Raw genomic sequence first — 26,950 nt, forward strand, 5'->3', positions numbered from 1 at the left:
CATAATATTTTGATTAAAATATTGGTCTTATCTGGATCATCCACGAGGCAGAGAAAAACCTGGTTCACTGACAACTTGAAATGTTGCTGTTTCCTTGGCTACCCTCGGGGATTAGTCCTTGGTCCAGTGCATTTCAATACAATCATCCATGATTTAAGGCAGGGTCTTTTCTGAAGATAAACTGCAGGTGGCACAGGAAGTGAGTGACGGCGGGTACCGGGGGTGGCAGGTCACTGTCACAGGGGATCTGAATTCCCTGGCTAAGCACAGCTCAGGAAAAGGCACATGAGTAACAGCCTGATGCAAACCAAGGCACCTGATTTGGAGAAAAGAGACCAGACCACACCCGTGGGAAACCAGAGGCTCAGGGGAGGACGTCAGGATTGCTGTGTAATTATCTATACCATTTCCTAGAGCAAAAAAGAAGGGGCCAACAACTTCCTCGGAGACAAGAGTCTCTGACGAGCATAGGAGTGAGACCCTGCCCCACGGACAAAGTGACACTGTTCCACTGAAGGTAAGGTGGCTGAGCATGCCAGAGGATGGAAAAACTAAAACTATCCAGCAACTGGAAAGTGGACTTTGTGCCACGAGGCTGCAGGAGTCCATCCTGCTCAGTGTAGCACAGGGAGAGCAAAGAGGGGGCTTGGTTGGTGTCAAGGAGACGTTTGCTTTGCAGGATGGTTTGAGGAACTGCACCAGAGCTGGTGGCTGGAAAATGAAGGCTGTGGAACAGGGCCCTGAAACAAAAAACACATTGGTGGAGAAGGCAACATCCCACAAGGAATGGCCAAGTAAGGGTAGAAACCTCAGGGGAACCTTGCAGGCATCAATATCCACCAGCAGCTGGACTCCTCTCACCTCGCTCAAGACATGCATGCAAAGAGGCCTCAGCTGGGTCCTGTGGCTCTGCCTGGTGCCAAGGGAGAAAGAGAGAGGCTGTTTATTTCCATTATCACAGCCATCTACCTTCAGAGGAGAGGAATTCCACACAAAATTTGGCTTCATTCTAAAAGACCAAATTTCACCTGGTTTTGGAGAGCAGAACAATGCTCAGGCAGTAAAGCAGGACAGCAACTTCCTGCTCCTCCTCCAGAGATCACCACCGAGTCCTATGCTTCACTTTCCCATTGGGTTGTCCCCAAGGATCACACAAGAACACTTCCCTCAACACACATTTTCTGAACACACATGTCTTTGGCCCCTGTTTTCTGAAGTTATTCTGGATTTTCTCCTGAAGCATCAGAACAAGCTTCCAGTGGGGCTGGACCAGGCGGCATCAAGAATCATATGAGGGATTCCCTCGGTCACGCTGGAATGTGCTGCAGCAGCTTCTCTTCTCCCTCTGCATGAAGGAGGAACAGATGCACAGGTTTCTGCTGGACATATGACTAAATCTAATGCTGTCTTGATTTGTTAAGCATTTTTTGGAGTTCAGAGTGTAGTTTCTATGGGAATGGGGGCTCCCGCAGTGCCTCAGAGAGGCTCTGAATCCCAAGCATCACCTCCTGGACTGGCAAATCCCATACCCTATGTATGGGTGGGAAATGCACCTTTAGGTGCAAATTTAGGGAGTGGGAGGACATTTTGCTCAACTCTTTTGCCAGATCTATCTCCCATGTAAGTACCAAACAGCTGGGGTGAAGAAATTCAAAATTTTCACAGAAAAAAAAGAAAACACTATTTAAACACAAAATATTCTTTTATTTGTCACTGAAGGCTACACATGGTCATTTCTGTCTGTTTGCTTTTTTTTTTTTTTTCTAGAAGGTATCTACATCTGCACTTATTTACAGCCTTTGTATTTACACAGTCAAGAATACAGTATTAGAAACACAAAGTATCGAGAAAAAAAAATTTCTCAAAAAATTAGTTCCAGACTTCAGGAAAATTATTACACAGGGTAATGACAAGAGTCTTCAGTGCTGGGCTTACAGATGCAGCTTTGATACAAAGTCCTCTTCTCGGCTGGAGCTGCATTAGAAGTCCTCTCACAAAATAAACATTTTTCTTTTTAATAGAAAAGTGTGATTCTTTGATTGGTTATTTCAATAACATCTGTGAACTGTCCAAACACTTTTTCTTTTTTGGAAGTTTTATTGTTTGCTTGAACAGTTTCCATCCCTAAGGAAAAAAAAATAAATATATATATATGTATATATATATTTAGTTAATTTTCATTTGTGGTGTTCTATGCTCCCCAGAAAGCATTGACCTCTGGAATGGGAGTTAACAGCTGAGCTATGTAACATTTGGTCAGCAACACAAAGTTTTATGGTAATTAAAGGAGAGTAGGAAAGAAACACAAAAGGTTTCCCTTGGGTGGGCTGGGTTGCTTTTGTTGGGGTGGCAGAGGATGGAAAACTGCCACAGGAAATGGCCCCCAGGACATGCAATGGCCCTTCATCCAGGAGCCAGAAGGGCGATCCTGGACAGGGCCCTCTGTGCCTGTGGTGTCTGTTTGAAGCTTACTCTACAGTCACAAGCAACTTTATTTAAATATATTCAAGAGATGAAAAAAACCCCAACCCAAAAGAAACAAACAAAAGTAAAAAAGGCAAACACAAGAAAGCTGTGGGTTTTTATTTTTACAAAACTCATGAAAATTCTTTGGTGTAATGGGGGACTATTTAGTGATCATAATAAAATGAGTGATTATAATAAAAAGAGGTAATGAAAACTAGCTTGTCCTGTGGAGGACTATAGCAACAGGAGCAAAAAATGCCCCAGGCCGTGCTCACCGTGGGATGGAGGATGCTGCTGGCCACACGGCAGCCAAGTTTTATTCCATCAAAAGCATCCCTGGGATGGAGGCACAGTGTTCATATTCACCGGGTCTGGCAGTGCCACCAGGGCGAGGAGATAAAGTGAGTAAGATTTAACAAGCAAAGCGATCTCCCTAGCTCCATTATTGATGTTATAGGCAGTCATTTCTCCTCCCCTTTTAAAAAGCAGCCACAGGACTAACCATGATCCCTGGCCCTGGTTTCAATTACGCCGAGATTGAATCAAAACAGACTGCTGTGCCGTAAATACGAGGGGGGCCCTCTCTGTAAATCGTAAAATTGAATTCTAAAATTTCATGTTAAGAGCCTTGTCTTTGCATAATGGATTGCGCTGCCATCCATCATGGTGACACTTACAAGTCACAGCTGAAAAAGTACTTTATTAGGTTTTTTTTTTGAACAATTTTGATTTATTCTGGTTACGCTGTCTGTATAATAGACTGAGCAGAATTTCATGCTGGTCCCTACGCTCAATAAAGCAACTACAGACATATTACAGAAATCCCTCACTGTTCCTAAGTTACGGCCAAATGGTGTCTCAGGGACTGCTCCCAGTCATCTGTGTCTTCTAAACCTGAATCAAGCACCGGGCTCTTAATGACCTTCATCTCATCGGCTCTCGCCCGGTGTTGTTTAGCGTTGTTGGCCCATTTTCACTGTGGCTCTGATCAATAGCTGTGATGACAAAGACATGACGAGCTGCATGATTCCCTCCGGTCACCACCGCTTAATGATTTTTCCAAGTGCCAATCTTCAGTTGAAAGGGAAAAAAATAAAATAAAATAAAGATCTCAGAGGAAACAAACATGGCATTTCTCGTGATGCCTAATTAGTCTTGCTCCTCTCCCCCTGGGCTGAGTACACAGGATATTTTTCAGCTGCAGAGTCCTCATGGCACTGCTCATGTTTGGATGCCACATCAAGTAGGTCCCATCATTGTTGTCCCCTGAAATGGAGCATGTTCCAGTACCAGCTCCAGCTGCTGAAGACTTGAGCTGTTGCTCCTTACTACTCTCATTGAGAGATGCAGTCCCTTCTCCAGAGCACTGGATTTTCTCCTCTGAGGTGTGAGATTTGGTCACGATCCTTCTCACCACCCTTTGCACAGGAGAAAAGATCACAGTTGAAAGTAAGTGAAGTTCACCTTTGTATTTTGATGGGAAACTCCTTTTGGTGAGAGCTGAGTCTTCTTTTTGGGAGCCAAGAAAAAGAACAACTACTCAAAATCAAACCTTAAAGCACGTGAGACTTAAAGCCCACTGCCATTTTCCCCAGGAGATGGTCTGCCATGCCTTTGAAACAGCATCTAGAGCAATTGCTGACATGCTGGAGGGAAGAAATGCCATCCAGAGGCACCTTGATAATCCTGAGCGGTGGGCCTGTGTGAACCTCATGAAGTTCAGCTGGGGCAATCCCAAGCACAAATACAGGCTGGGCAGAGAATGGGTGGAGTGCAGCCCTAGGGAGAAAAACTTGGGGGTGTTGTTAGGTGAGAAGCTCAAGAGGACCCATCAGTGTGCACCCACAGCTCAGAAAGCCAAACGTGCCCTGGGCCGCATCACCAGCAGCAAGGGCAGCAGGGTGAGGGAGGAGATTCTGACCCCCTGCACTGCCCTACACAGATCCCACCTGGACTGCTGCATCCAGCTCTGGGGACCCCAACACAAGAAAGAGGTGGAGCTGTTGGAGCAAGTCCAGAGGAGGTCACAGAGATGTTCAAAGGCTGGAGCACCTCAGCTGAGAGAGCTGGGAGTGTTCAGACTGGATAAGACTCTGGGAAGCCCTTAGAGACCCTTCCAGTGCCTGAGGGGCTCTAAGAGAGCTGGAGAGGGTCTTTGGACAAGGGCATGGAGTGACAGGACAAGGGGGAATGGCTCAAACAGAGAGCGCAGATTAGGTATTAGGAATTCTTTCCTGTGAAGATAGTGAGGCACTGGCACAGGTTGCCCACAGAAGCTGTGCATGTTCCATCCTTGTAGGTGTTCAAGGTGAGGTTGGATGGGGCTTTGAGCAACACGTTCTAGAGAAAGATGTCCCTGCCCATGGCAGGGAGTTGGAACTGGATGAACTCTAAGGTCCTTTCCAACCCAAACGAGTCTCTGATCCTATGATAGGGGGTTAGTGCTGTGGGATTTGCACCCAGGACCTTCCAGTCTTATGGAAGCAATGCATTCCTACACTCCTGCATACAAGCAAAGCAAGAAGGGTCAGGCAGCCAGAATGGTCCCGTGAGGAAGCAAAAGGAACAAAAAAGGCTGGGAAGGGGCTATGGAGCCATCAGTAGAGTGGAAATGCTTGTGGATAGGAGAGTGCAGATCCTTAATGAGGGTACAACTCTGTGTTCACAGCCCATTCCACAGAAATGCACTTGAGATCCTGTAGAAAAAGCATTTTCACTAATGAAGGGGAAAATTTAGGGCTTCAGGACTGAAAATGTTGTTTTGCCATCTAGGTGATGTGGAAAGCTTTCACAGAGGCTGAGGATTCAGGAAGGTAGTAGCCATCTTTGGACAGGTTTGTACCCAATATTAGACAGCACATCCCTTTCAAATTTTTTTTTGGATAGAAAGGAGCAACATATACATATATATACTTTTACATATATATTTTTTCCCCTTTTTGACACAATGTCCATAGTTCCCACACCAGGCCCAGGAGAAGACCATCATGGACCTGGCAGGCAGAGAGGTGCAGTCACATCCCAGTGCTGCTTGAGGACGCAGAGAAATGCAACCTGAGGTCTTGCCTTGGCCATGGCACAGAGCTCTGGGCTTCTGGCTCTGGGCATGCTGGACAAGCACGGCAGGACTGGGAGACTCTTGAAAAACGGGTGAACTCCTCGAAGTCATTAGCTCATGTAATAACCTGAAGAGTCTGCGTAAGGCTGTAGAGGTGCCATCTCAGGCTGGCAGGGTTCCAGTACGAATATCTTACACTTAAATCCCTTTCCTTGGCTCTGTGGCAACATGGCCCATTTACTCTTGCACTGATCCTCTTAGCATTGTAACACATGGACGGGGATGGATACAGAAGCACCACTTCTCTTCAGAGCTGCTTGGAGTGGGGCAGTGTAAATGGGAGGCACATCGAGCTCTCTCTGCCCTGCAGATCTTTACCAGGGGTTCATACCTTTTGGCCCAGCTTCCCACAGGTCTCTTTTTGTTCCATTCATGCTGTTTGAGACACTCATAGCCACCACAAGTTTGAGGTTTTAAGAGGAATTTGTCCCTGGTGTGACTTGGAGAGGGGGAAGCAGGGAGCTGGACAGCACTGGCAAGAAGGTGCTGGTTCCTTCGAGTAGGTGGTTACTGCTGGTTTGGCTAACGCTGCCCCTGAGCCCCACCTGTGCATCCTCAGGGCAATCCAGGCTTACCAAGTGCAGACATGTGGCAATGCCACAGCCTTTTAACCATCCCTGGCTGGCAGCTGCCAAAGCAACTGCTCCCTTGCCAAAGCCTGGAGCACGTCTGGCCAATACATCTTCTGCCACCTGGCTCTGCCAGAACCACATACCCTTTCCAGCTGCCTGTGGTTCACCCCTGCCAAAGTAATAAAGGTTGTGTGCTGCAAGGCGTGGTCCAGAGTCCTTGCTCCATTCCACCATTGCCCTTGCTGCAAGCAGGAGAGATGACCAGAAAACCAAACCCATCCCGTTGGTCATGGCCACGCAGCCAGACGTACTAGGGATTTGGAACTGGAGGAGGAACAGTCTGTTAGGGGAATTTCCATCCCATCACCTTCCTCCTGGCAAGCACCCGGGAACAGACAGGCAAGGCAGACGGAGCTGGCAGCTGGCATCTACGGAGAAACCGCGAGAGCACCGGGCTGCCAATGTTTCACTGCTGGAGGACTGCATGGCCAACACACGCCCCCACTGTATCTGGGGGCGAGATCCTGCAGAGGAGTGTCAGTCTGTGCTGGAGGATGGCAGTGGTGGTGGCACGAGTGCAGAAGAGCTGCCTCTGAGTACACAGGTGCACTGTAGGACTCCAGGTAAGGAAACAGACTTGGCATGGACTTGCATGTCTCAGATTATCTCTCTGCAGAACTGGGAAAAGCCAAAGTGGATGGAATAAAAAAAACAAAAAACCAAACAAACAGGACTGAGCTGTTCCCCGAGAGACCCAGGAGAGCTCTCAGAGTCAGGACATGTGCAGGTATCAGTGTGATAGAGACACCTGTCTGGGACCATTGTTGGCCACCTCCAGCCAGTGCTCCATTAAGAGGTGGGGTAACACTTCTGCCTGCAGGAACAGCACAGGACTGTTTCAGGCAGGGAAGAGGATGCTGAGCTCATCTCCTTGCTCCCTTGAATTTCAAGGACTCTTGCAAATAGCAGAGCACAGAGGTTATGTGAATAAAAATTACATTAGCATGCCCAGCAACTTTGTCAGCAGTTTCTTATTAAAGCACTTGGTCCTCTCTGTAGTGGGCATTCCCATTCAACCTCCCCCTCGTCACTACTAACAGTCAACTGGGCTCTCCATTAAATTTGAGCTCATGTACCAAACAGTGAGAGGGTTGATTTCAATATTCTCCTTGTTCCACCACGCACAAGCTGTTGCTACTTATTAAACATTTTAAAATCCCTGCTGCCAAAGTCCCCAGGAGACATTTATCTGCCATAGTCATAAACGACTTGCCAGCATGCTACTCCAAACTGCATTTCCCAGCCAATAAATACAAGCTCCAGAATCAGGAAAAGCAGGGTTTGGCTCTAATTTTCAGTGGTATGTCACTGGGATACTATAACTACTTTTAAATTCAAATCAGCTTCCTAAAAATTAACTGGCTTTATCAGATACAGCACAGTGGACTGTTAAACACGTAGCCTCATGTACTGAAACACTATACATTTAATGAAGTTATGCCATTAGCAAATGTACAACATGGGTGCATTAAATCCACCTATAGAACAGCTCTACGTATGAGAGAGGATTCATTTTAGCTTTTCTCAATAGAGCAGGAGTCCCTTTTCTTGGCTTTTGCTAGGTTATTTAACTAAAACCAGGATTTGTGCACACACAAAAAACCCCAGGAAGTATCTACTCTCATAATGAAAAAAGACTGATTTTTTTTCTTTTTTTATTCCAGTTCAGGAAGGAAGAAAATCATCTTGCAAGGTAATATAATCAGCTCCCTTGCCTCTATAATCTACTTCTGCTCAGCAGGAGCCCCCAAGAAACACTTTATGTCCCAAGCAAAACATGAAAACTACTTGTAAGGTCTCTTTTGAGGCACATGATTCAGACGGTCACTTTCAGAGTATCAGAATCAGCGTTGTCTTCCACCTCCTTTCTTTCTGGGAAGAGATCTCTGGCGTGCCATGGGCTCCCCCTGTTCCAGGTGGAAGGCTATGTCCCTGCCCCAAATCAGAAAGGGTTAGGATGACACAAGTTAGCACAGACACCCATTTCGCACTTACACCTAAGGATGTACGTTGACGACTCCCCACTTCAACTTCCTCACAAAGAGGGGGCAAAAGAAACAAAAAAACCCAAACAAACAAAAAAAAGGACAAGAGACAGTAAATTTCACTGTGATCACACTACGGCAAAATATATCTTCTGTTCATTGCAAAAAATGCGTGAAGGCCAAATTAAAGCGGGAAAAAAGTATGTTGCATGAGTTACAGTGCAACCGTATTATTCCTTCTCTTTCTATTTTCCTCCCCCCCAACCTTGTTCAGTTTAGAAAAAGGATTGAGTACAACACAGTCAGGTAAGTGGCCACAAAAGAGTAGCTGTCTTTGGCAAGAAGTCACCGCATTGACCCTCTCTGTCACCTTCTGCCCATCTCGCTCTGTCTCATGAAGTGGATGTTGTTGGCGCTGTCTGAGAGTTCGGGGTACTGCTCCACTGAGATCACAAAATAGCCATCGTAGCCCTGTACCCGGCCCGTGTTTAGCACTTGTTGCTTCTCCCCTTCTGTCCACGAGCGAATACCCTCCTCCCCATCCCGCAGTCTCTGCTGTTCCCGGGACCAAGCCTGGGTGACAGCGCGCTGCCGGGCCAGCTCCAGGACGCGTGCCTTCTCCTCGTCCAGGGTGGTCCCGTAGCGCGTGTTCAGACACAGTGCGCCGTACTGGAGCTGGATGTCCGTGTAGCGTCTAGTCCTCCCGCTCAGCACTGTGTTGATCTGGGACACTGTCACATTCACGCCGTTCTCCAGGGTCCTCCGCCCGCCGCTGAGGCCCAGGATGGACAGGTCGCCCTCCGACGGCCCCTGCTTAATGAAGTAGTGCGTGTCCACCCCGTCGATGGTGAAGTGCAAGTTCTCCAGGTAGTGGGCGTTGTTCAGGATGGCCGCAATCCTCCGCCCATCCTCGTTGGCCACGCTGATGATGTCAGTGGCCACGCGCCCGTCCTTCATGGCAAACTTGACACCCTTGCCAAAGATGGAACCTCCAGAAGCAAAGTTCCTGTTCCTCTTGACGTGCTGGCACCCGGCGATGCTGGAGCTGTAGATTTGTTCGAAGCGCTCCAGGGTGACAAAGGCCTTCAGCTGCTTCTGCACTTCACATTGGACCCCCAGAATGGACTGAGCAGGGAGAGAAAGAAGAGAACAACATATTAGAAAGAGAAACCTGATGACCCAAAGGCATTATTAGGATGCTGGAGAGCAGGAGAACATACTGGAAACATGTAATGAGTAGCTCCATTTTTTTTTCCCCTTATCACATTTTTTCAATATTTTAATTCCTTTCCATGGAAGAGACATGTTGCTTCCCCTAATGCTCATTTTTTCTGTAAACTGAACTGTATTTAATCTCATAGATTGAAGGATGTAGAGGTAGAAAAAGATCTCTTTGTCTCAGTTGTGTGGGGGTTGAGTTTGAACACATAATTAGGTTGTGTTTCAGTGTTCTTCTGCATATAACAAACAATGTGTCTTGGCCATGATGCTTTACCAAATGCTTTCAGATTTTCTGTGAAGTGTAGAAGTATTTGTAAAAGTTTCTTCTATTTTAACTCCATCTTGTGCTGCCTTCAAAGGCCCTGCATGACCTGTATGACCCTCAAAGTGGTCATAACCTCTCCATATTCCATTTCAGCCTGGCCAAAGCAGGTTGTTCAAAACTTATGGAAGGCATTAAATCCAAACCTTATTTCCCACAAACCTCTACAATTTTCCAGGCTCCCTGAGTTAAGGCCAACCACACACGATGCTGACGTTTTTGCTTATATTGAAGCAAAACTGCTGAGAGACAACAACCCAGGTCATTTGCAGTCCGGTGCAATACAAAGTCACTTTTGCTGTTAGTGTATAATGGAGCAAGCACACAGCGAGTCAGCAGCTCATCATTACCACAAAATGCTCTGGAAATGCTCCCATAAATTCATGGCAGTGCTGGCTTCTTACAGACTCCTGTTCACAAACAATTATTTGCTCAAATTTCACAAAAACAAGAGGATTCTATGACAAAACTCTCCCGGCACTGCCAACAGCTAAGTTCAATAACGTAATGACATCCAGTACTAAAAATAGGCTACAAAGTTTCCTCCATTCCAACTGTTTTGAGGAAATGTAACACCCACAAAGGATATTGCCTTAAACTGTCCATGAACTAGAGATTCACATCCTGGGTACAAGAAGACAATTCAGATGACGTGGGCATTTCAGTGTGGACCTCTCACACAAGACTTGTAACATGATGAGCAAAGTGAAGTAAACCTTCATTTCCATGGTGGCCATTTCCAGGGAAGAGTCATAACATATTAAAAATAAAATAAAATAAAATGAAAACAAAACAAAACAAAACAAAACAAAACAAAACAAAACAAAATAAAATAAAATAAAATAAAATAAAATAAAATAAAATAAAATAAAATAAAATAAAATAAAATAAAATAAAATAAAATAAAATAAAATAAAATAAAATAAAATAAAATAAAATAAAATAAAATAAAATAAAATAAAATAAAATAAAGGATTGAGCATTGCAATTCGCTCAGAAGTTATCCACAGTTTTGACTGATGAAAGAGAAAACTAAGGGAATAGAGGAACACAATTTCAATAGCACATTTTAGGTTGTAGAACATTTAAATTCCCAGAAATTACTTTTGTTCAAAGTCCTGAGCAGGCTGGTGTACCTTCTCCTTTTCCCTTTTTGATTGACAGCATAGCAGGTGGAGCAGGAACCAGTTTCCTATGAAAAAGGAGCTCTTTCTGGTTTTCTCCATCCTGCCTGTGGGGCATCTCACACACCCCCTAGAGAGCAATATAATTAACAGACTGATAGGGAGCTGAGCCCAGCTTCTCTGCCAATTGCACAAGTGCTCTAATTATGCAAAAAATGGACGTAATTAATGTAGATGTCAGTGATGATGGACATGGAACAATTAGGCTTCTAGGCTCCATGAAACACTTAACTGTTCTAAACGAGTGCACGCTGCACAGCCTTGGCAATTAGCTATTTCCTCTTCAAAGAAGTTTAAATGGAGGGTTCTTTTCAGGTGTATCTCATAGGGGCTGACTCTAGGTGGTCCCTTTACCACTTTGTACGTCATGCTGCCCTTCCGGCTTGCCTCAGTAGCATTTACCAGTGATAGCAAAAGGCATCTCTCAGCACTCATACCAAATCACTGCTCACTCAAGGATGTAAATCAGGTCTTCTGTGCTACATTGCTATGTCCTGTGATCACTTATGTATCACTGTCTATATATACATCACCTTGTTTACCAGCAGGTGAGTGATAGAGTCCCTGGAATTAACTGCACCATCTACTGATTATCACCTTGGGGAAGGGAGCTTGGGGAGGTCAGGAAGTACTGGGCACGGGCAAATAACTCCTATCAGAAATTGCCCCTGTTCCCCTTCAATTTTGTCTTCATCACCTTATTCCTGATGAGCTGCAGGAACTCTAGTATGTTTTCGATTATGAGCAAATTATTAGGTAAGGATCCTCTATGACTGCCTCCAAACTAAGTTGCCCCAACAAACCAGGGCATCTGGACATCATTGTATATCAAGGCAGAGACCTACCTTCTTAAGAAGGTGTCTTAAGAACAAAAGCACAACCAAAGGGTTTTCTATCGAGGACTGGTTACTTCAGGGCTCTCCTCACCCTTTTTTCCACATAGCAAAGTACGAAATGAGATGCATAAAGCTGTAATGCTGAACATCCACCATCACTTAGAATTACAGACTGGTTTGGGCTGGAAGGAACCTTAAAGATCACCCAGTTCCAAACCTTTCACCACAGGCAGGAATACCTTTCACTACACCAGGTTGCTCAAACTTAACTATTTGCTATCAACTATTTCTATAACTAAATGCATCTCTGTTACGTTGAAAACAAGCCCAGGATGACTTCGAAATGACTTTTTGAGTGCATTTCTTTGATAAAAGAATGTATTTGGGAACAGCATCCTGTTAAAAGGAAAAGCAAACATATCCAACAGAAAAAAACCCCCAACCAACAAACTCAAGCAAGCCAGAGCACAGCCAGTGTGTATGCTGTGCTGTGAATATAAAGAGGGTGGAGGCAAACAGATTATATGTAGTTCAAAGAGGCAGTGTATCCCTGACTTTGAAATTACTGTTTCTGTTTAATCTTAGAACTCATTTCAATGAACTGGCAAGGAAAAGAAAGAGAAAATTTCCATCCAAAGCTGCAGTGGCATATGCTATTCTTTAAAAATTGCTGCTTTTAGCAACTGTAAACCAAGGCATCTATAAACCAGTTTTACAGAAGAAAGAAGGGAATTCATCACCATTTTATTTCAATATTTGTTGCTCGATGTGAGTGACAAATATGCTGGGTTTGTTTTTCCTCACAGTCCTTTTTAATCAGATGTCCTTAGGTGACATTTCACTTTATCTAGTAACAACTCTTTGGAGAGAAGAGAACGACCTTCATCATTTGTTCTCTGCTGCACAAAGCTCAGGAGAGCAGCACATTACCGGGATCTCTGAATAGCCTCTTGCGTTTTGCTGGCACCTCTTGAGGATTTGAAATACCATCTCCAGATCCTATCATCTGTTGTTTTTAAATACCGCCTTCCAGTGTGAGACTGAAAACTTTAATTTCCCATCAAGGATCCAAGATGTGAAATATGTGAACATGTTTCCAAGTTTCTTTCTATCCTTGTGCCATTACAGACAGATAGGTGTTTCTCTTACCACCATATGGCTTATAATGCAGAAAGCTACTTTTCCCAAAAGGTTTGGAAGTTACAATTTCTCTGATATATGATGCATTTTTAACTCCTTCCTATTTATCACAGAATCACAGAAAGGCTTGGTCTGTAAGGGACCTAAAAAATGATCTTCTTCTAACTGCCCCCCCATGGCCAGGTGTGCCCCCCATTAGACCAGGCTGCCCAAAGCCCCATCCAATCTGGCCTTGAACAATCCCAGGGATGGAGCTTCCACATCTTGTCTGGGCAACCTGTGCCAGTGCCTCACTGCTCTCTGGGTACAGAACTTCTTCCAAACATTTAATCTATACACCTCTACTGTTTTAATTTAAAAATTGACTTATCCCTATCTGCCAGCCTAAAGTGTTGCTCTCCCTCTTTTTTATAAGCCCTCTTTTTATTTGTGCTGTAGCTCTCCGTTAACAAAGCCATTGTTCAGCCATCAGCCTCCTCGCTGTATTCCACGTGGCCATCAGCTGGACACAAGTCTCTGTTTGGGTGTGCCCACCAGCACGGCTGCACTGTGGGCGGGCTGCCGAGAGGTGACTTGTGGGCAGCAGAGGTGAGCCACGGGCCAGCCAGGCCAGTGCTGTGGATGCTGCCTGGCTGGCAATGAGCCAAACAGGAGCACCAACTCAGGGGCTTAGAGGACAGCTCTCTCCTCCACCCCGCCCCTGTACACAACTGAAGGGGGAAAACAAGGCTGAGTTCATTAAAACCATTTCAAGTGTGGACAAGTAAGAGGATTTTCCTCTTCCTTGTGCTCATCATTTTTCAGATTTCTCATCTATTTTCATAAAGCCTCATGAGCTTAATGTCTTTTGAGACTTCAACTCCTCTCGCTGCATTAGATCTTTGAAAACTGACCCCTACATCTGTAAAACATAACTGGGTCCTGATGGACAGACATGCAGACAGCATGACAGTCCAAGCCCAGGCCAAAGCACCTGCAATATCAGGATGCATTCCCTGAATGATGCACACTGGCAGAGCCAGTCCCTCAAAGAGATTGTCCTTGAAAGAAGCTCTGCCAGAAAGCACAGTCCTATAGCTCACTTCCTGGCTGAGCATCCCAGAGCAGCCCTTGCCTCCAAAATGCTGCTCCAGAGGGGATGCCAAAAACTGCTTCTCCAGCAAAGCCTGTAACAGGCACTGCAGGAAGCAGGACCCTTCGTGGAGACAGTGCCCATGGGATGAAGAGAAGATGTAGATAATAACACAAGTGCTGACTCCAAAACACCACTCCCTAGAAATAGAGTTGTTCTGGCTCCAACAATTACCTGACAGCTCAACAAGACAAAAAGGAAGGGAAGAAAAAAAAACTAACAAAAAACTAGAAGAGAAATTGGATTCAGGTGCTGCAGTTCCACAATATGCCAGAGGTCACCCAGAGTCCCCCAGTGGCCAATAACACTGAACTTGTTCAACAAACAATTTAGTGACAGCCTCACAGTTGTGGGGAGGAGGAGGGGGAAGTGCTGCACAACGGAGTATTGGATTTTAAATGTCACTTCAGAGCTTTAGGGGGTTAGTGGCAAGGTTTATGACATGCTGGCTGTTCTTGAGGTGGTGAATGCTCAAAGTCAGAATTATCTCTCCTGCCTTCCAAACTGCAAGGTGAGTACCCAAAATGTTTTGGAAGGAGATGCTAGGGCCCTCTGGTTATGCACTCTGAAGAGAGATGAAATGGGTGTTAGTTGCTTTGCTGTTGTGCTTCTGTTAGTTGTTCCACCCTGATAAAAGAACAGACAATCTGCTGAGCCACAGCTTTGATCAGCAAAGCCAGTGGAATAGCTGAAATACACTTTAGTCTATCACAAGGAGGTATGTGACCCAGAGAAACTAGGGATCAGAAGACATGGAGATGAGAAATTGTGGTACATCATTCAGTGATCAATGCCTTGTCCAGGCTACTTTTAAGTTACAAAAGATCTAGAGCTTACTCTGTATGCTCTGCAACACCATTTTACAGTTTGATCAGTCTTATTAACTGAAAATGTTTCCTGTGCTTCCATTTACCTTGGTTTAATTTTGTAATTTCCTATGAGAAATTTTCAAAAGTTTCTGTTTTCTTCCACATGCTTCATCAATAAATAGAGAGATAACCAGTGGGAAGGAGGACTGGACTGTGTCTGGGAGCATGTACTGATGCCTGGAATGGTTGGGAGTCAACAAAACTTTATGTGAAACGTCGGTGTTGGATGCATGGACAGGCGTAGGAGAAAATGCATCGTGTGTTCAGGTATCGTATGTGAATGAATTTGGTATATGCAAATATGTGCCTACAATATGCTGGGTGTGACAGAAAGCAAGGGAATCCTGCTCTGCAGCATTTAAGAGCCACTTGCTATCACAGCATGATCCTGCAACTGTAGACTGAAATAAAAATGCTCATGTTTTGTTGTTGTCATAACACAGGGGAAGGATATGAAACAGCCTGCAATGGTTAAATTCCACTTTCAACATCTGAGTGCAAAGAGACTCATCTGGAAGCATGACAGCTTCCCTCAGTATAAGTATACTGTCTCTTTGTGACAGTATAAAGCCCTCTTTTAACAAGCAGGTCCCTGCACAGCCCTCACTGCAGCTTCTGGCTTTAAAAAACTGTGAGGGACATGAATATTTTCTTTTCTTCTTACTGCTCATTCAGGGAGATTCACCTAAATGGGTGGATGGAAGGGAGGGCTCTCCTTGATTTTATTTCCAGCTCATCTGCCTGTATGAGCAAGCATCAGTCTTCACCTCAAGCTGCCACTCAAGTTACTTGTCTATTCAATAAGTCAAACAATGATACTATAATACATATTAAAATTGAGATATATATATATACACACACTATAATAAACAGAATGAACTAGTGATAAAATGACAATACAATAATACTGCCAATAATAATAATTTCTTGGTTGTTCTGTGAGAGTTAGTATCTACAGCACATAACAATCTTCTGTGCAGTCTCTGGGTGAGACACCTTTGCCCAGGGAGACTGTGTCCCAGCAGAGAGGAGGAAAAATCCTGAGGATCTTTCTCATAAGAGAAATAACTTCTATTAGCATTTTACTGTTTAATCCAAGGAAATAAGAAACAAAAAGGGAGTCTCTGAGCTCCAAACCACAACGGAGTTACTGCACTGTTACAGTTTTCAAGCATCAACCCAGTCATGGTAGCAAAAGGCAGAGTTCTTTTAGTTCCTCCTATATTATTAAGTGACACTTCATATAAATTACTTGTTGAAGTTGAAGCTGGTACATTTGAACTTGCCTTCAGCATGGTTGTGAGGCTGAGCAGCAGTGATGGACTGACACATGACTACTATGAATCCACAGGAATTTGTACCTTTGTGTGATATCTTTTGTGGTTCAGGAAATGTGACCTCCTGGTTCAAGATGTGTACCTCAGGAATCTGCTGCAGAACATCAAGACTTCAGAGAAGCCACAGATAGAGAGGCTAGGAGGTGAGATGGAATCCATTCCATTGCCTACTGTTACTATTAGCAGAAATGTGGAGAGCATGTCCTGATCTCCCCAAGTGGGTGCCTCACTGCTCTTGCAATGTTTGAACACAGAGCAACAGCAAGTGGGAGTTCAGACTAAAGAGGATTCAGACTAAACAGATGAAAGCCACCCCAGAATACAATCAGGCTATGAAAGAGAATCCTGAGAGGTAAATAACTTTTTCAAGGTCATACACTGATAAGCAGTAGGGCTGGGAGTTAACCCAGGGCTCTCAAATCCTGACCCCATGTTCTAACCTTTAACATTGCTGCCTCAGTCTTTCAGCTGAGTAAGTCCCAACAGGAAGATGGGGAAATGATTGGGTTGCAGAAGCTTTTTTCTTGCCAGTTTTATCTTTGGATTTTGCACCAGCATCTACCAAAATGGCCTGAGAAACAAGCCTGTTTTTAAAGCAGGACACAGTTACATAGGATTAAACCTGGTCAGGTAAAATGAAAATTTAATATCAAAAAATTCTTTCTGGAGAGACTCTTTGCAATGCAAAACAGTTTCCTATGGAAGTAGTGTAACTTCTTGTTTAAGGCATTTTAAACCAGAATGAGTCAGTTTCTAGAACAACAACAAAAAAAACACCTTTATATACCTACTCTGTATCAAGACTCGCTTTTTTTTAACTTCTAAAAATCCTGAGTGCAAAGGCCTTGAATTTAGCCTTCAATATGTGATAATGGAGTGTCCTCTGGGAGAAACACTAACAGACCACTGCACTGAGCAACCACCAGAAAATATCACAGGAAAAAGCACCACGGCAGTAGGGAACTTAATATGTGATTATTTGGTCAGATTTCAATACTGGAACAGGGTCTGACTTGCTCTTCATCTCACAAAATGCTGGTAGAGCTTTTTCAACCAAAATTGCAAATGGATAGTTGGCTGATAAAGGCATGGGATACAGTATGGAGTTACATAGGTCACCTTGCTGTTGTCCCACTCTTGGGTTTTCATCTGCGTGTGGATTAGCTCATACGACGGCTCCATTGCATCCATGTCTGGCTTGGGGTAGCCGGGGATGACATTGTGCAGCTGGAACCCAAAGGTGAGCAGCCAGCTGTTGACATCTGGAAGGGAAGAGAAACATAAATAAGATTATCTGATCTCTCAAGCAGGATTGCCCAAGAAGGCCCAGAGGAGGACCCCATGGTGGCTGGCACTGTAGCAGTCTGGACAAAATGATGAGTGTCTGCTTTGTGTGAAGAGCAGAAATCCTAATGGTCCTAGAAAGGGCTGTGTGCCAAAATCTGGCCTTTCCACCTCCAGCCAGAGCCAAATTCTGCACTTTCCCAGCTCTGAAACAGCAACGCTGGCACTGAGCAAATGGCCAAAATCAAAGCCAACTTTATGTTTGCCCTTCAGCAGCAGAAACCAAGCACTGTTTGAACGTGTGCAGAAGTGCAGCAACATCAACACTTGGAGGCTGAGGTGCTCCACCAATTGGGAAGTGTTATCCAGTCCTACAGTCAGCTTGGAACACCTCAGCCCCAATACTTCTCTCCCTGAGGACTCTCAAAGGGCCTGCAGGCTAAAGACTAAGTTTAGACCTAGGTGCCAGAATAACAGCACATCCAGGATGGACAGCTCAGGCATTTGGCAGGTGCTCATGGAAGAGGCTCTGGACATATCCACTGCTTTTTCCATGGATTTCCACCTCAGTCCAGAGTTTCCTGACATCTTTCATAAGAAGCGGTAGTTCAAGTATGAAACCAATGTAAAGTCACATCATCTTTTAGAGTTTTATTTATGATCAGCCTTCATACTACCTGCAAGGTACATTAGAGTGAAAGTAAGTGTGCAGGCACAAGATGGATATTTTGCTTGGGTGCTTTTTACAAACACCTTAAGAAAAGACCATGGATGGTGGGAAAACTGGTGGCGACTAGAGATAAATTATTGTCTTATTCAAAAGAGGGACCATTGACACAAAAGGGAACGTGATGGAAAACCAGCCATTTGGGACATCATTCCTGCATTTACTCGCCAGTAGATTACAAAGTCTTCCTTGATTTTTGATTGCACAGCTATTAGGAATAGCAGCTGAAAGTTAATCTGCTGGAGGAAAAAATTATGAAGTTGAGTAACTCCTAGATCTGCCTGGGATAAACATCACTTCCCCCTTAACCTCAGAACATTTGATGAGCACACCATGTTTGTCTTCACTTTGCTCCAGAGGACACACCTGCTACAGTCCCTGAGCAATATGGTGTGCATTTGGCACACAACAGCAATTGCAAGGTAAAGAAAGGTATGAAGGTAAAACTTAACTAATATTAGCTTCCAGGAGTCTTAAGTGTTTGGGTGTAACTGGAATTTTGTTGGTGACTGCTCTGCTTCAAGCTGGAAGTGCAAAGGCTTAATTTTCCTTTTGCTAAATTCAATAAGCATTGTTGAAACATTCTGAAGATGGAAAAAAACTAAATAATCAAATATGCATCTTTGAATATTTTTTCTCTATTCCCATGAGCCTAAGTGAATGTTTTGACGAACTGGTTGGAAAAGAAATTATGGATGCAAGTGGCAAATAACGCCATTCCAGATGACTGGAGGATAAGGAGCCAAACAAACACACTATCTGTTGCTTGTTTTCCTACAGGCCAAAATGTTGCGATTGGGCAGATGTCCAAAAAGCCCTTGCAACAATCCATGTGGAAGAGGGAGGATTTCTGTAATAAAAACACTTCTGTTCAATCAGTGTACAGATTGTTTTTGGAGTGTCTTTGAAACAGAGAGGTTGGGGGGGTATCAAAGAAATGAAAAGACTCATTTGATTATTTTGTTGCCTAGTGCTAAGCCAGTCTGCTTCCAAATCCTTATCTCAAATGAAGAACTGTGTTGTACATATTGTGGACCAGGTGGTCAGCAGAACAAAGTAAAACAGTGAAGGTCAGCATTGGTGCAGGAACCATTTTCCAAGCACTTCGAAAATGCTAAAAAGAATACAGAGCATGGATGCTGAACTGCCGAAAAAATAAATAACATGTCTGGAAATACCCAATACAGAGAGTTTTTTTATACTTCTCAGAAAACTGACTTCCAAAACATTTGCAAACAGGAGTTTGTTCTTTTTGGGAAGAGGTGTTGGAATACCCAGAAGAAAAAACCCACCAAAACGAACAACCTGAAACCATGGGAAGAAGGTGTGGAGCTGAGAAAACAGAGGGGAAAATACTAATTTGCCAGGAGGCAGTGACAACTTTTTTGACAGAAAAGTACATTTCACATCACAGAGGTTTTTTTCAGCTACAGTAACCCTGCCAACACATTTCACAGTAAATTCATTTGAGGGCAAAGAAAAAGAGTGCTTAATGCAGACACATGTAATGGAAATGTCAGTTCAATCCATCAGGATTGCTGAAGCTGGCATCAAAGCTCCGTGCCATGAAGTGTACAATCACTAAAATATTCATGTTTAACAATGGGCCTCTCAAAACATAAATACCTGCTTCTCCTACTCTGCCCTCCACACACCTTCAATTTCCATAAGCTCAGAGCCCTCATCACTGTGGACCAAAGCACATGCTGGCCACCCATGTGCTGGGCACTGAGCTGCCCTAAGGACAGGCAGTCCTGGTGTGGGAATGGAGGGACAGAAAGCAGCTCCCTGTGTCCAGATCTGGGCAGATTTGGTTGTGAGGACAAGGACAGTCTTATCATGGGTCTCCTGCCCACAAGATACCTGAAAGTCTGAACAGAAAGAAGTGCTGGGGCAGCAGCCTCCTGTCACAGCACTCATCCCATAGCATGGTCTGCTTCTTCCATGCACTAGAGAAGGAGAAATTTGAAGAATGTATTTGGGTTCTGTATTCCTGAAATACTAAAAATAGAACCTACAAGATTGTTGAAAAAAATTAGTTTGTGCATATTAAATATTACTGTATCAGGTTTTGACATCTTGATTTTATTGTCAGAGCTATGTGGGAAGCTGTACACTTGTTCTAACGCAGGGCTAGAAGAAATATTTTGTCCTGTCTTAATATGAGAAGGAAAACAAAAATCTGCTAATGTATCACAAAACAACAGTTCAAAAACTAGATCAGTTCAAATCAAAAATTTCCAATTAATGTCTGATTTAATTCTATTTTGGTTTTGACTCCTTATTTTTCTTTTCCAATTTTCAATCATTAGTTTACACTTAACTTGAAAAGGTTGAAAATCTCAAACTAAATTTCTTTAGGGACATTTTGGAATTTGTCATTTAGACAATTTGGCGAGCTGTTTATGTTTTTGCTGAGAAATCTCTCACCCCATAAACAAATTTAGTTTTGACAAATAAGCATTTCTGATAAGAAAAGTTATCGTGAGGTATTCCCTCCCAGCCTTAATTATCAGAGTGAGAGCAACATACAGGATCTTAGCCTGCATCTTTTGACATATTTACTTCCCTTGTGGCATCATCATCCCAGCTCTGGAGAAAACAACTTTTCATGAAAAAAAAACATGATCTGATCCTTATGATTATTGCAGAAGAACCTGAAAGCACAAATCCTAATGGCTAGAAAAACAAGCAGGATAGAAAACCCAAGATTTTTACTTTGTAACTTTTATTTGCTATCAAGCAGATCTTGGAACTCAGGAGGATGCAATTATTGTAATTATTGTTGAATATGGGAAGCTTGTGATGGATGCAGCAGGAGCATTTAAAAACCAATTCTATCTCCTTAAGAAGTATGTACACTTGATGTGGGATTGTGGCACTTGGCTTTTTAATGTGAAGTATCTAGAAAAGAGTCCCACCAAGAAGTATTCTCAAACTTCTCAAACTCTTCTCATTGCTACCACTGTTGCACACACTGTGAAACTAGGTTTGAAGGGGGAAAGGGATAAAACAAAGCTGGCTGGAGATAAACCTGGGGACAGTACACCAGTGGTAGGGGGGAGTTTGCTAGTGAGGTCCTTCCCACTGCTATCCAGTACAGGCAGGGGATGGCACACATGCAAGTGTGCCCAGGTGGCCAAGAAGGCCAGAGCCATCCTGGCCTGTATCAGCAATGATGTGGCAGCAGGACCAGGGCAGGGATTGTCCCCTTGTACGTGATATTGGTGAGGCCACACCTCAAATCCTGCCCAGTCTTGGGCCACTCACTACAAGAAGGACATTGAGGTGCTGGAGCATGTCCAGAGAAGGGCAACAGAGCTGAGGAAGGGTCTGGAGCACAAGTCTGATGAGGAGTGACTGGGAAAGGTGGGAGTGTTCAGCCTGGATAAAAGGAGGCTCGGGGGGACCTAATCACTCTGTACAACTGCCTGAAGAAGGCTGCACTATGGTGGGGGTCAGTCTCTTCTCCCAGGTAACAAGCAATAGGATAAGAGGAAATAACCTCAAGTTGCACCGGGGGGGTTTCTTTTGGATTTTAGGAAAAATTTCTTCACAAAATGAGTTGTCAAGCACTGGAAGAGGCTGCCCAGGGCCATGGTGGAGACACAATCCCAGAAGGGATTTAAAAGATGTGTAGTTGAGGCACTTAGGGGCATCGTTTAGTGGTGGATGTGGTAGAGCTGGGTTAACAGTTGCACTTTATAGTCTTAAAAGGTCTTTTCAAAATGAAATGATTCTATGATTCTATGAATATAGGAAGGACATTTAACATACAAAAGGATTTTCTGTAAAAATACTCCAGAGCTCATATTACAACAATTTTACAAAGTTTCAGGGGAAGCAGTTCAGAGATTGTGTCAAGCTTTGGGGTAGGTGTGCCCCAAAATCTGTCCTTTAAGTCTAATGCAGTTTCTTTTCTTGACTTTTTGTAGACACTGTTAATTTTGTAGGACAGGTTAACTTTGAATTACATAGCTAGTAATGCAGTAGTCATGTAGATGCTCTGAAATGGCTGACTGTAATGAAAAGTTTAAATTCTTTTGCCATTCTGCTAAAACAAATCTGTATGCCATTTGTTTAGTAGCAAATAAATCTCCAGGCAAAACCGTGTAAACAGAGCTGCCCCTCTACAAAGAGAAAGGTTATCAGGACATTAATTGGTAGCTAAACTTCATATATCTGAGGGGACAAAAAACTGTAAGCAAAATAAAAGGAACAAACGTCTAAGAAAAGAAAAGGAAACAGGTTTGGGAATTACAATCTCTGTCTATGCTAATGAATTTAACATGCCCTGTACATGTGGGTCCAACTAGCAAACTAAAACTTGTGTCCATTAATTAAAGAATGGAAAACCTCATGGTTATCAGGACGTTGAGAGAGGAATTAGCTATTGTACTGGTTTTGGTGAGGATAAATTTCTTTAGAGTAGCTGGTACATGGCTATGTGTTGGATTTGTTCTGGAAAGTGTTGGTAACACAGGGATGGTTTTGCTACTGCTGAGCAGTGCTCACACAGAGCCAAGGCCTTTTCTGCTTCTCACCCCACCCCACCAGCGAGGGGGCTGGGGGTGCACAAGGAGCTGGGAGGGGACACAGCCGGACAGCTGACCCTGACTGACCCAAAGGATATCCCAGACCACAGCGTGTCATGTAAAGCTGGGGAGGAAAAAGGAGGAGAGGACATTTGAGTGATGGTGTTTGTCTTCCCAAGCCACTTTTGTGGGATGGAACCCTGCTGTCCTGGGGATGGCTGCCTGCTGATGGGAAGTAGAGAATGAACCACATTTCTGGTTTTGCTTCTTCTGCATAAGCAGCTTTTGCTTTTCCTATTAAATGGTCTTTATCTCAATCTCTGTCTATGGGTTTTCTCACATTTTCAGTTTCCCATCCCACCTGGGAGGAATGATTGAGCAGCTGTGGTGTGGGGCTTAGTTCCATCTGGTGTTAGACCATGCCACCTATTTACTGATGGTAAGCTTGTGAAAATGTTTATTAATATAAATGTCTTACCTGTCATGTAACATTTGATATCCTGAGAGTTGCTAATGGGGTTGTTGTTTTTGAACATATACAGGTTGAAAGGCATTATGTTATTGCTGCTCAGATGCTTCCACATTTCATGGTCTGGACTTGTCCAGCGACCCGCTAGCACATCGTAGTCTCTCCGCCCCATGTGGACAAGCTTCGTGAGGGGGTCATACAGTCCTCCATGGTAGCCGATGATGATCTGGAAGTTGGGATTAGTGTCCATATAGATCTCCCCATATGCTGTGTACAGTATCTGCTTGATCATTAGGCCAGTCCCACTGAAGACTGCCAAAGGAGTGCCAATGTTATCGCATGCTATGTAGAATTCATCGCCGCTGCTGAGCTCCATCGCGAAAAGGTGGCCTTGGAGGTCATAGTACAGGGAGGTGATCTCAGAGCTCGAGTGGTTGTACAAATGGGTGACCTTGGTTGGGTTGGTCAGATCTGCGTAGAAGAACTGCAAGTGATGGCCATGGCTGGTTTTGCTGGAGATTCTCCTTCCTAGGCCATCATAGCGGTACTTCACACTCCACCCACTTGCCTTATTGTAGGCTTTGACGAGCAGGCCAGCTGAATTGTACTCAAAAATATCATTGCCCCTTTGCTTCAGGAAGCCATCTTCATCCATTTTGTACTGCACATCCCCCAGCCTAGTAATCCTATCCCTGAGGTCATACCTGAGTGGTGTAAGGCGGGCACTATTCCCTGGACTCAACAGATGGAGGTTTCCATTTAAGTCATAGCTGTAACGCCAGAGAGGTTTGTCATTGATAGACACAGTCTGCAACTGGCCATCAGCATCATATTCATATGAGTAACGAGTTGTGTTTGCGTAAGGGCCAACCTTCAGCTCTTTCTTAACCACTCTCCCCATGTTGTCGTACTGCACAGTCATCCAGTACATGAGAGACCGGAATATCTCATACTGGACCTCCTTCATTCTGCCATAGGCATCAAAATGTTTAGTGTGGGTCATGACAGCAGTGGTGATAATCTGGTTGATGTCGTAGTAAATGACCCCAAATTTACCAAATTGCTCAGTTTTGCCTGACACGTCGTCGTACCTGTAGAGATCAATAGGCAAAGGCGTCTCGTTGATGACCGCTTGCATGCTGGTCACCCGGAAGCTGTTGTCATAGTTGTAGTCAAAGCGAGCATTCACCATGCCCTCCTCGGTGAAGCGGAAAATCTGTCTGTCAATGAGGGGTCCTATCTGTCTGTACCTGATTGTGCAAGTGAACCCTTCGTTCTGCAAGTTTATGGTCTTCAGCATGCCCGCGGTTTCGTCGTACGTGAAACTGATCTTTGTGGTATCGTAGAGCATCTCAGCTAGCTTGGACAGCTTCCCATACTTGTAGATGACACGTCTCCCTGTGCCCAAGTACAAGGTGTGGAGGAGCTGCTCATCCTCTGTGAAATCCTGAATTACTGAGGCATTGCCTTCCGGCGGCCGGTAGATGTTCCTGTAGTAACCAATGGAACGAATGGTTTCCAAAGTCTGACGGGCAACGTTGGGCATGGTCACTGAGGACAACCGGTCGTTCTTGTCAAACTCAAAGATGTACTGTCTCTGGCTATGAAGGAGCAGCACCATGGACTGGATGGGAAAAAGAAAAATATAGATTATATCCCTGGTTTTTGAGCAAAATTATACTCTCACAAAACCTGTTAGATTCCTCAGTCCAAAGAGTGGGGCAAATAGGACAAATCTCTGCACCCAAAGAATTCAACAGTGAGAGGTAAGGAGCTGCACATGGCACATCAAGTATCCTCAATCAGGAGTGGGTCAGTAGAAGAAGCAGTTAATGCAGTGAGGAGGGTTCAAGTCCAGAATCCTCAGTTTTTCAAATCACTACCCTACAGCTGTCTTACCAAATTCCCTGTGCCAATAGCCTTTGAAAACTAGCTAAATAAAATTGGTAGAGCTACTTAAACAACGCTTGAAGAAGTATCCCCAACAATTTCCAATGCTGAATTAATTCATTCTGTCAACCCATCTTCTATTATCCTCTTCCTCCAAACTTCTGCCTGCATGCTTATTAGTTCTGGGATTTTTTTTGTCATATAACAAACAATCCACAGATTGTATAATACAAGAAATAAGTCAATACTTCTTCTTTTTAAAAGATATGGCAGAACTACACTTTCCTTACACTGTTTTAGGGATAGGCGCTATTCAAAAACCAGGAATAAAAAATTCCAGTCCCAGGTATATAGTATATGGATCTGTGGGTCACAGTGCAATGCTGAAAGGTAATACCCAGAAAATATAAGTTCCATCTTAACCTACAGAGTGCAGGCCCTGGGAAACACTGCAAAGTGTGCTACAGCACTGTGGCTGAATTAATGCCTCACTCATTAATTACTTGTATTTTTGTAAGTAGAAATGGGCCACTTGAAGAAGGCAGGATGTCAGGCTGTAGAAGTCATTTTCACATGGAAAATCCTACTGGAAATACCTACTATTCACTCTGCTGACTTTATCTGAGCATATTTTATATTGCATTCAACTTAATAAAGCAAGATCATGCTTAAAAAAATCACATCAAAGCTTCACAGTTCGCATGCTCTCAGCATGACTGGAAAAAGCATCTCAGATGATTTTCAACTGCTCTGTGGTGGTCTGGCACCAAAGCCACTATGTGCACCTTAGTGGGCCACAAGAGGAGGACTGGACCATAAGGACCAGCAATTACCTGAGGTGAAGGAGTGCAGCTGTACTGATGCCAAAGGAGTAAAGCCCACGTGCCTCAAATGCACCATCTCTGAGTGGTAAAGAGCATTCTTACCTTCTCCAAGTAGGTGTAGCTCCATGATTTACCATCAGCAAAGATTCTGGATGTAATTCTGCCAGACTGATCGTACTCCATCCTTTGTGACATGGTGCCCCTCTGAATCCCTGCAATGTGTCCTCCTGGGGAATAGGTGACATTGACCCCGTTCAGTCTGCTGCTGGGTGACCAGAGACTGGGCCTCCCTGCCTGGTCGTACAGGATGCGGAGTGTGAACTTGCGGTGGTCATCATAGATTTTCTCAGTCCTTGTCACACGATCAAAGTCAAGGGACAGCAGGTTCCTGTTGTGAACCTACAGGAGAAAGACTGAGAATTAGGAAGCTGGAAACAGCTTAAGTTAGAAAGACTAGCCTTGTTTCACCAAATACCTCTTTACATCACACTGGAGAGTATCCAGCTGTTCATTGCCACTGGATAAGATGCAATTGTTAAAGCAAGGAGTCGTCTTAACATTGCTTTTACTGACTTCAGTGAGGAGAGAGGCAGAAGTATGGCACTTTTGAAACACCACAATGAAGGACTACTGATTATATCTCAAATCTAGGTTTAGGACTGCTACAGCAGATGTGACCTACAGAACGCAGAATGACAGCTTGTTGCAAGGAAGATATTCTACTTATCAAACCTAGAATACTGAGTATTTTGCTTTCACGTGTATCAAAAAACACTTGCAGAAAAGAGATGGATGTTTTGCCAACATAGCAAAAAACAATGCTTTTCTCTGAGTTTACTGAATATAATGCAGGCATTGGAGGTTAAGTGTTTCCCCTGAGATGAAATATGGAGAGTTTAACCATTGTAATGTTACACAGAGCAGGAAGTAATTTAACTTCATTGTCCTGGGGTTATTCAGAGTGGCATAATTATACTCC

At 44.0% G+C, this 26,950-nt stretch overlaps 1 protein-coding gene across 2 annotated transcripts in view; it reads right to left on the minus strand.

Annotated features, from left to right (window-relative positions):
• Positions 1-1,683: 1,683 nt before the first annotated feature.
• Positions 1,684-26,950, minus strand: part of TENM4 (teneurin transmembrane protein 4) — a 600,742-nt gene continuing 575,475 nt past the window's right edge. For both annotated transcript variants that reach the window (XM_063394390.1, XM_063394392.1), the window contains 4 exons: positions 26,074-26,370; positions 23,267-24,881; positions 17,362-17,504; positions 1,684-9,326 (listed from right to left, as the gene is read on the minus strand). In XM_063394390.1, coding sequence (XP_063250460.1) covers positions 8,568-9,326; positions 17,362-17,504; positions 23,267-24,881; positions 26,074-26,370 — 2,814 coding nt within the window. In that variant the 3' untranslated portion in view covers positions 1,684-8,567. The remainder of the gene's footprint in view (positions 9,327-17,361; positions 17,505-23,266; positions 24,882-26,073; positions 26,371-26,950) is intronic.

Source organism: Prinia subflava, chromosome 3 (genome assembly GCF_021018805.1).
Source record: "Prinia subflava isolate CZ2003 ecotype Zambia chromosome 3, Cam_Psub_1.2, whole genome shotgun sequence".
NCBI classification, from domain to species: Eukaryota; Metazoa; Chordata; class Aves; order Passeriformes; family Cisticolidae; genus Prinia; species Prinia subflava.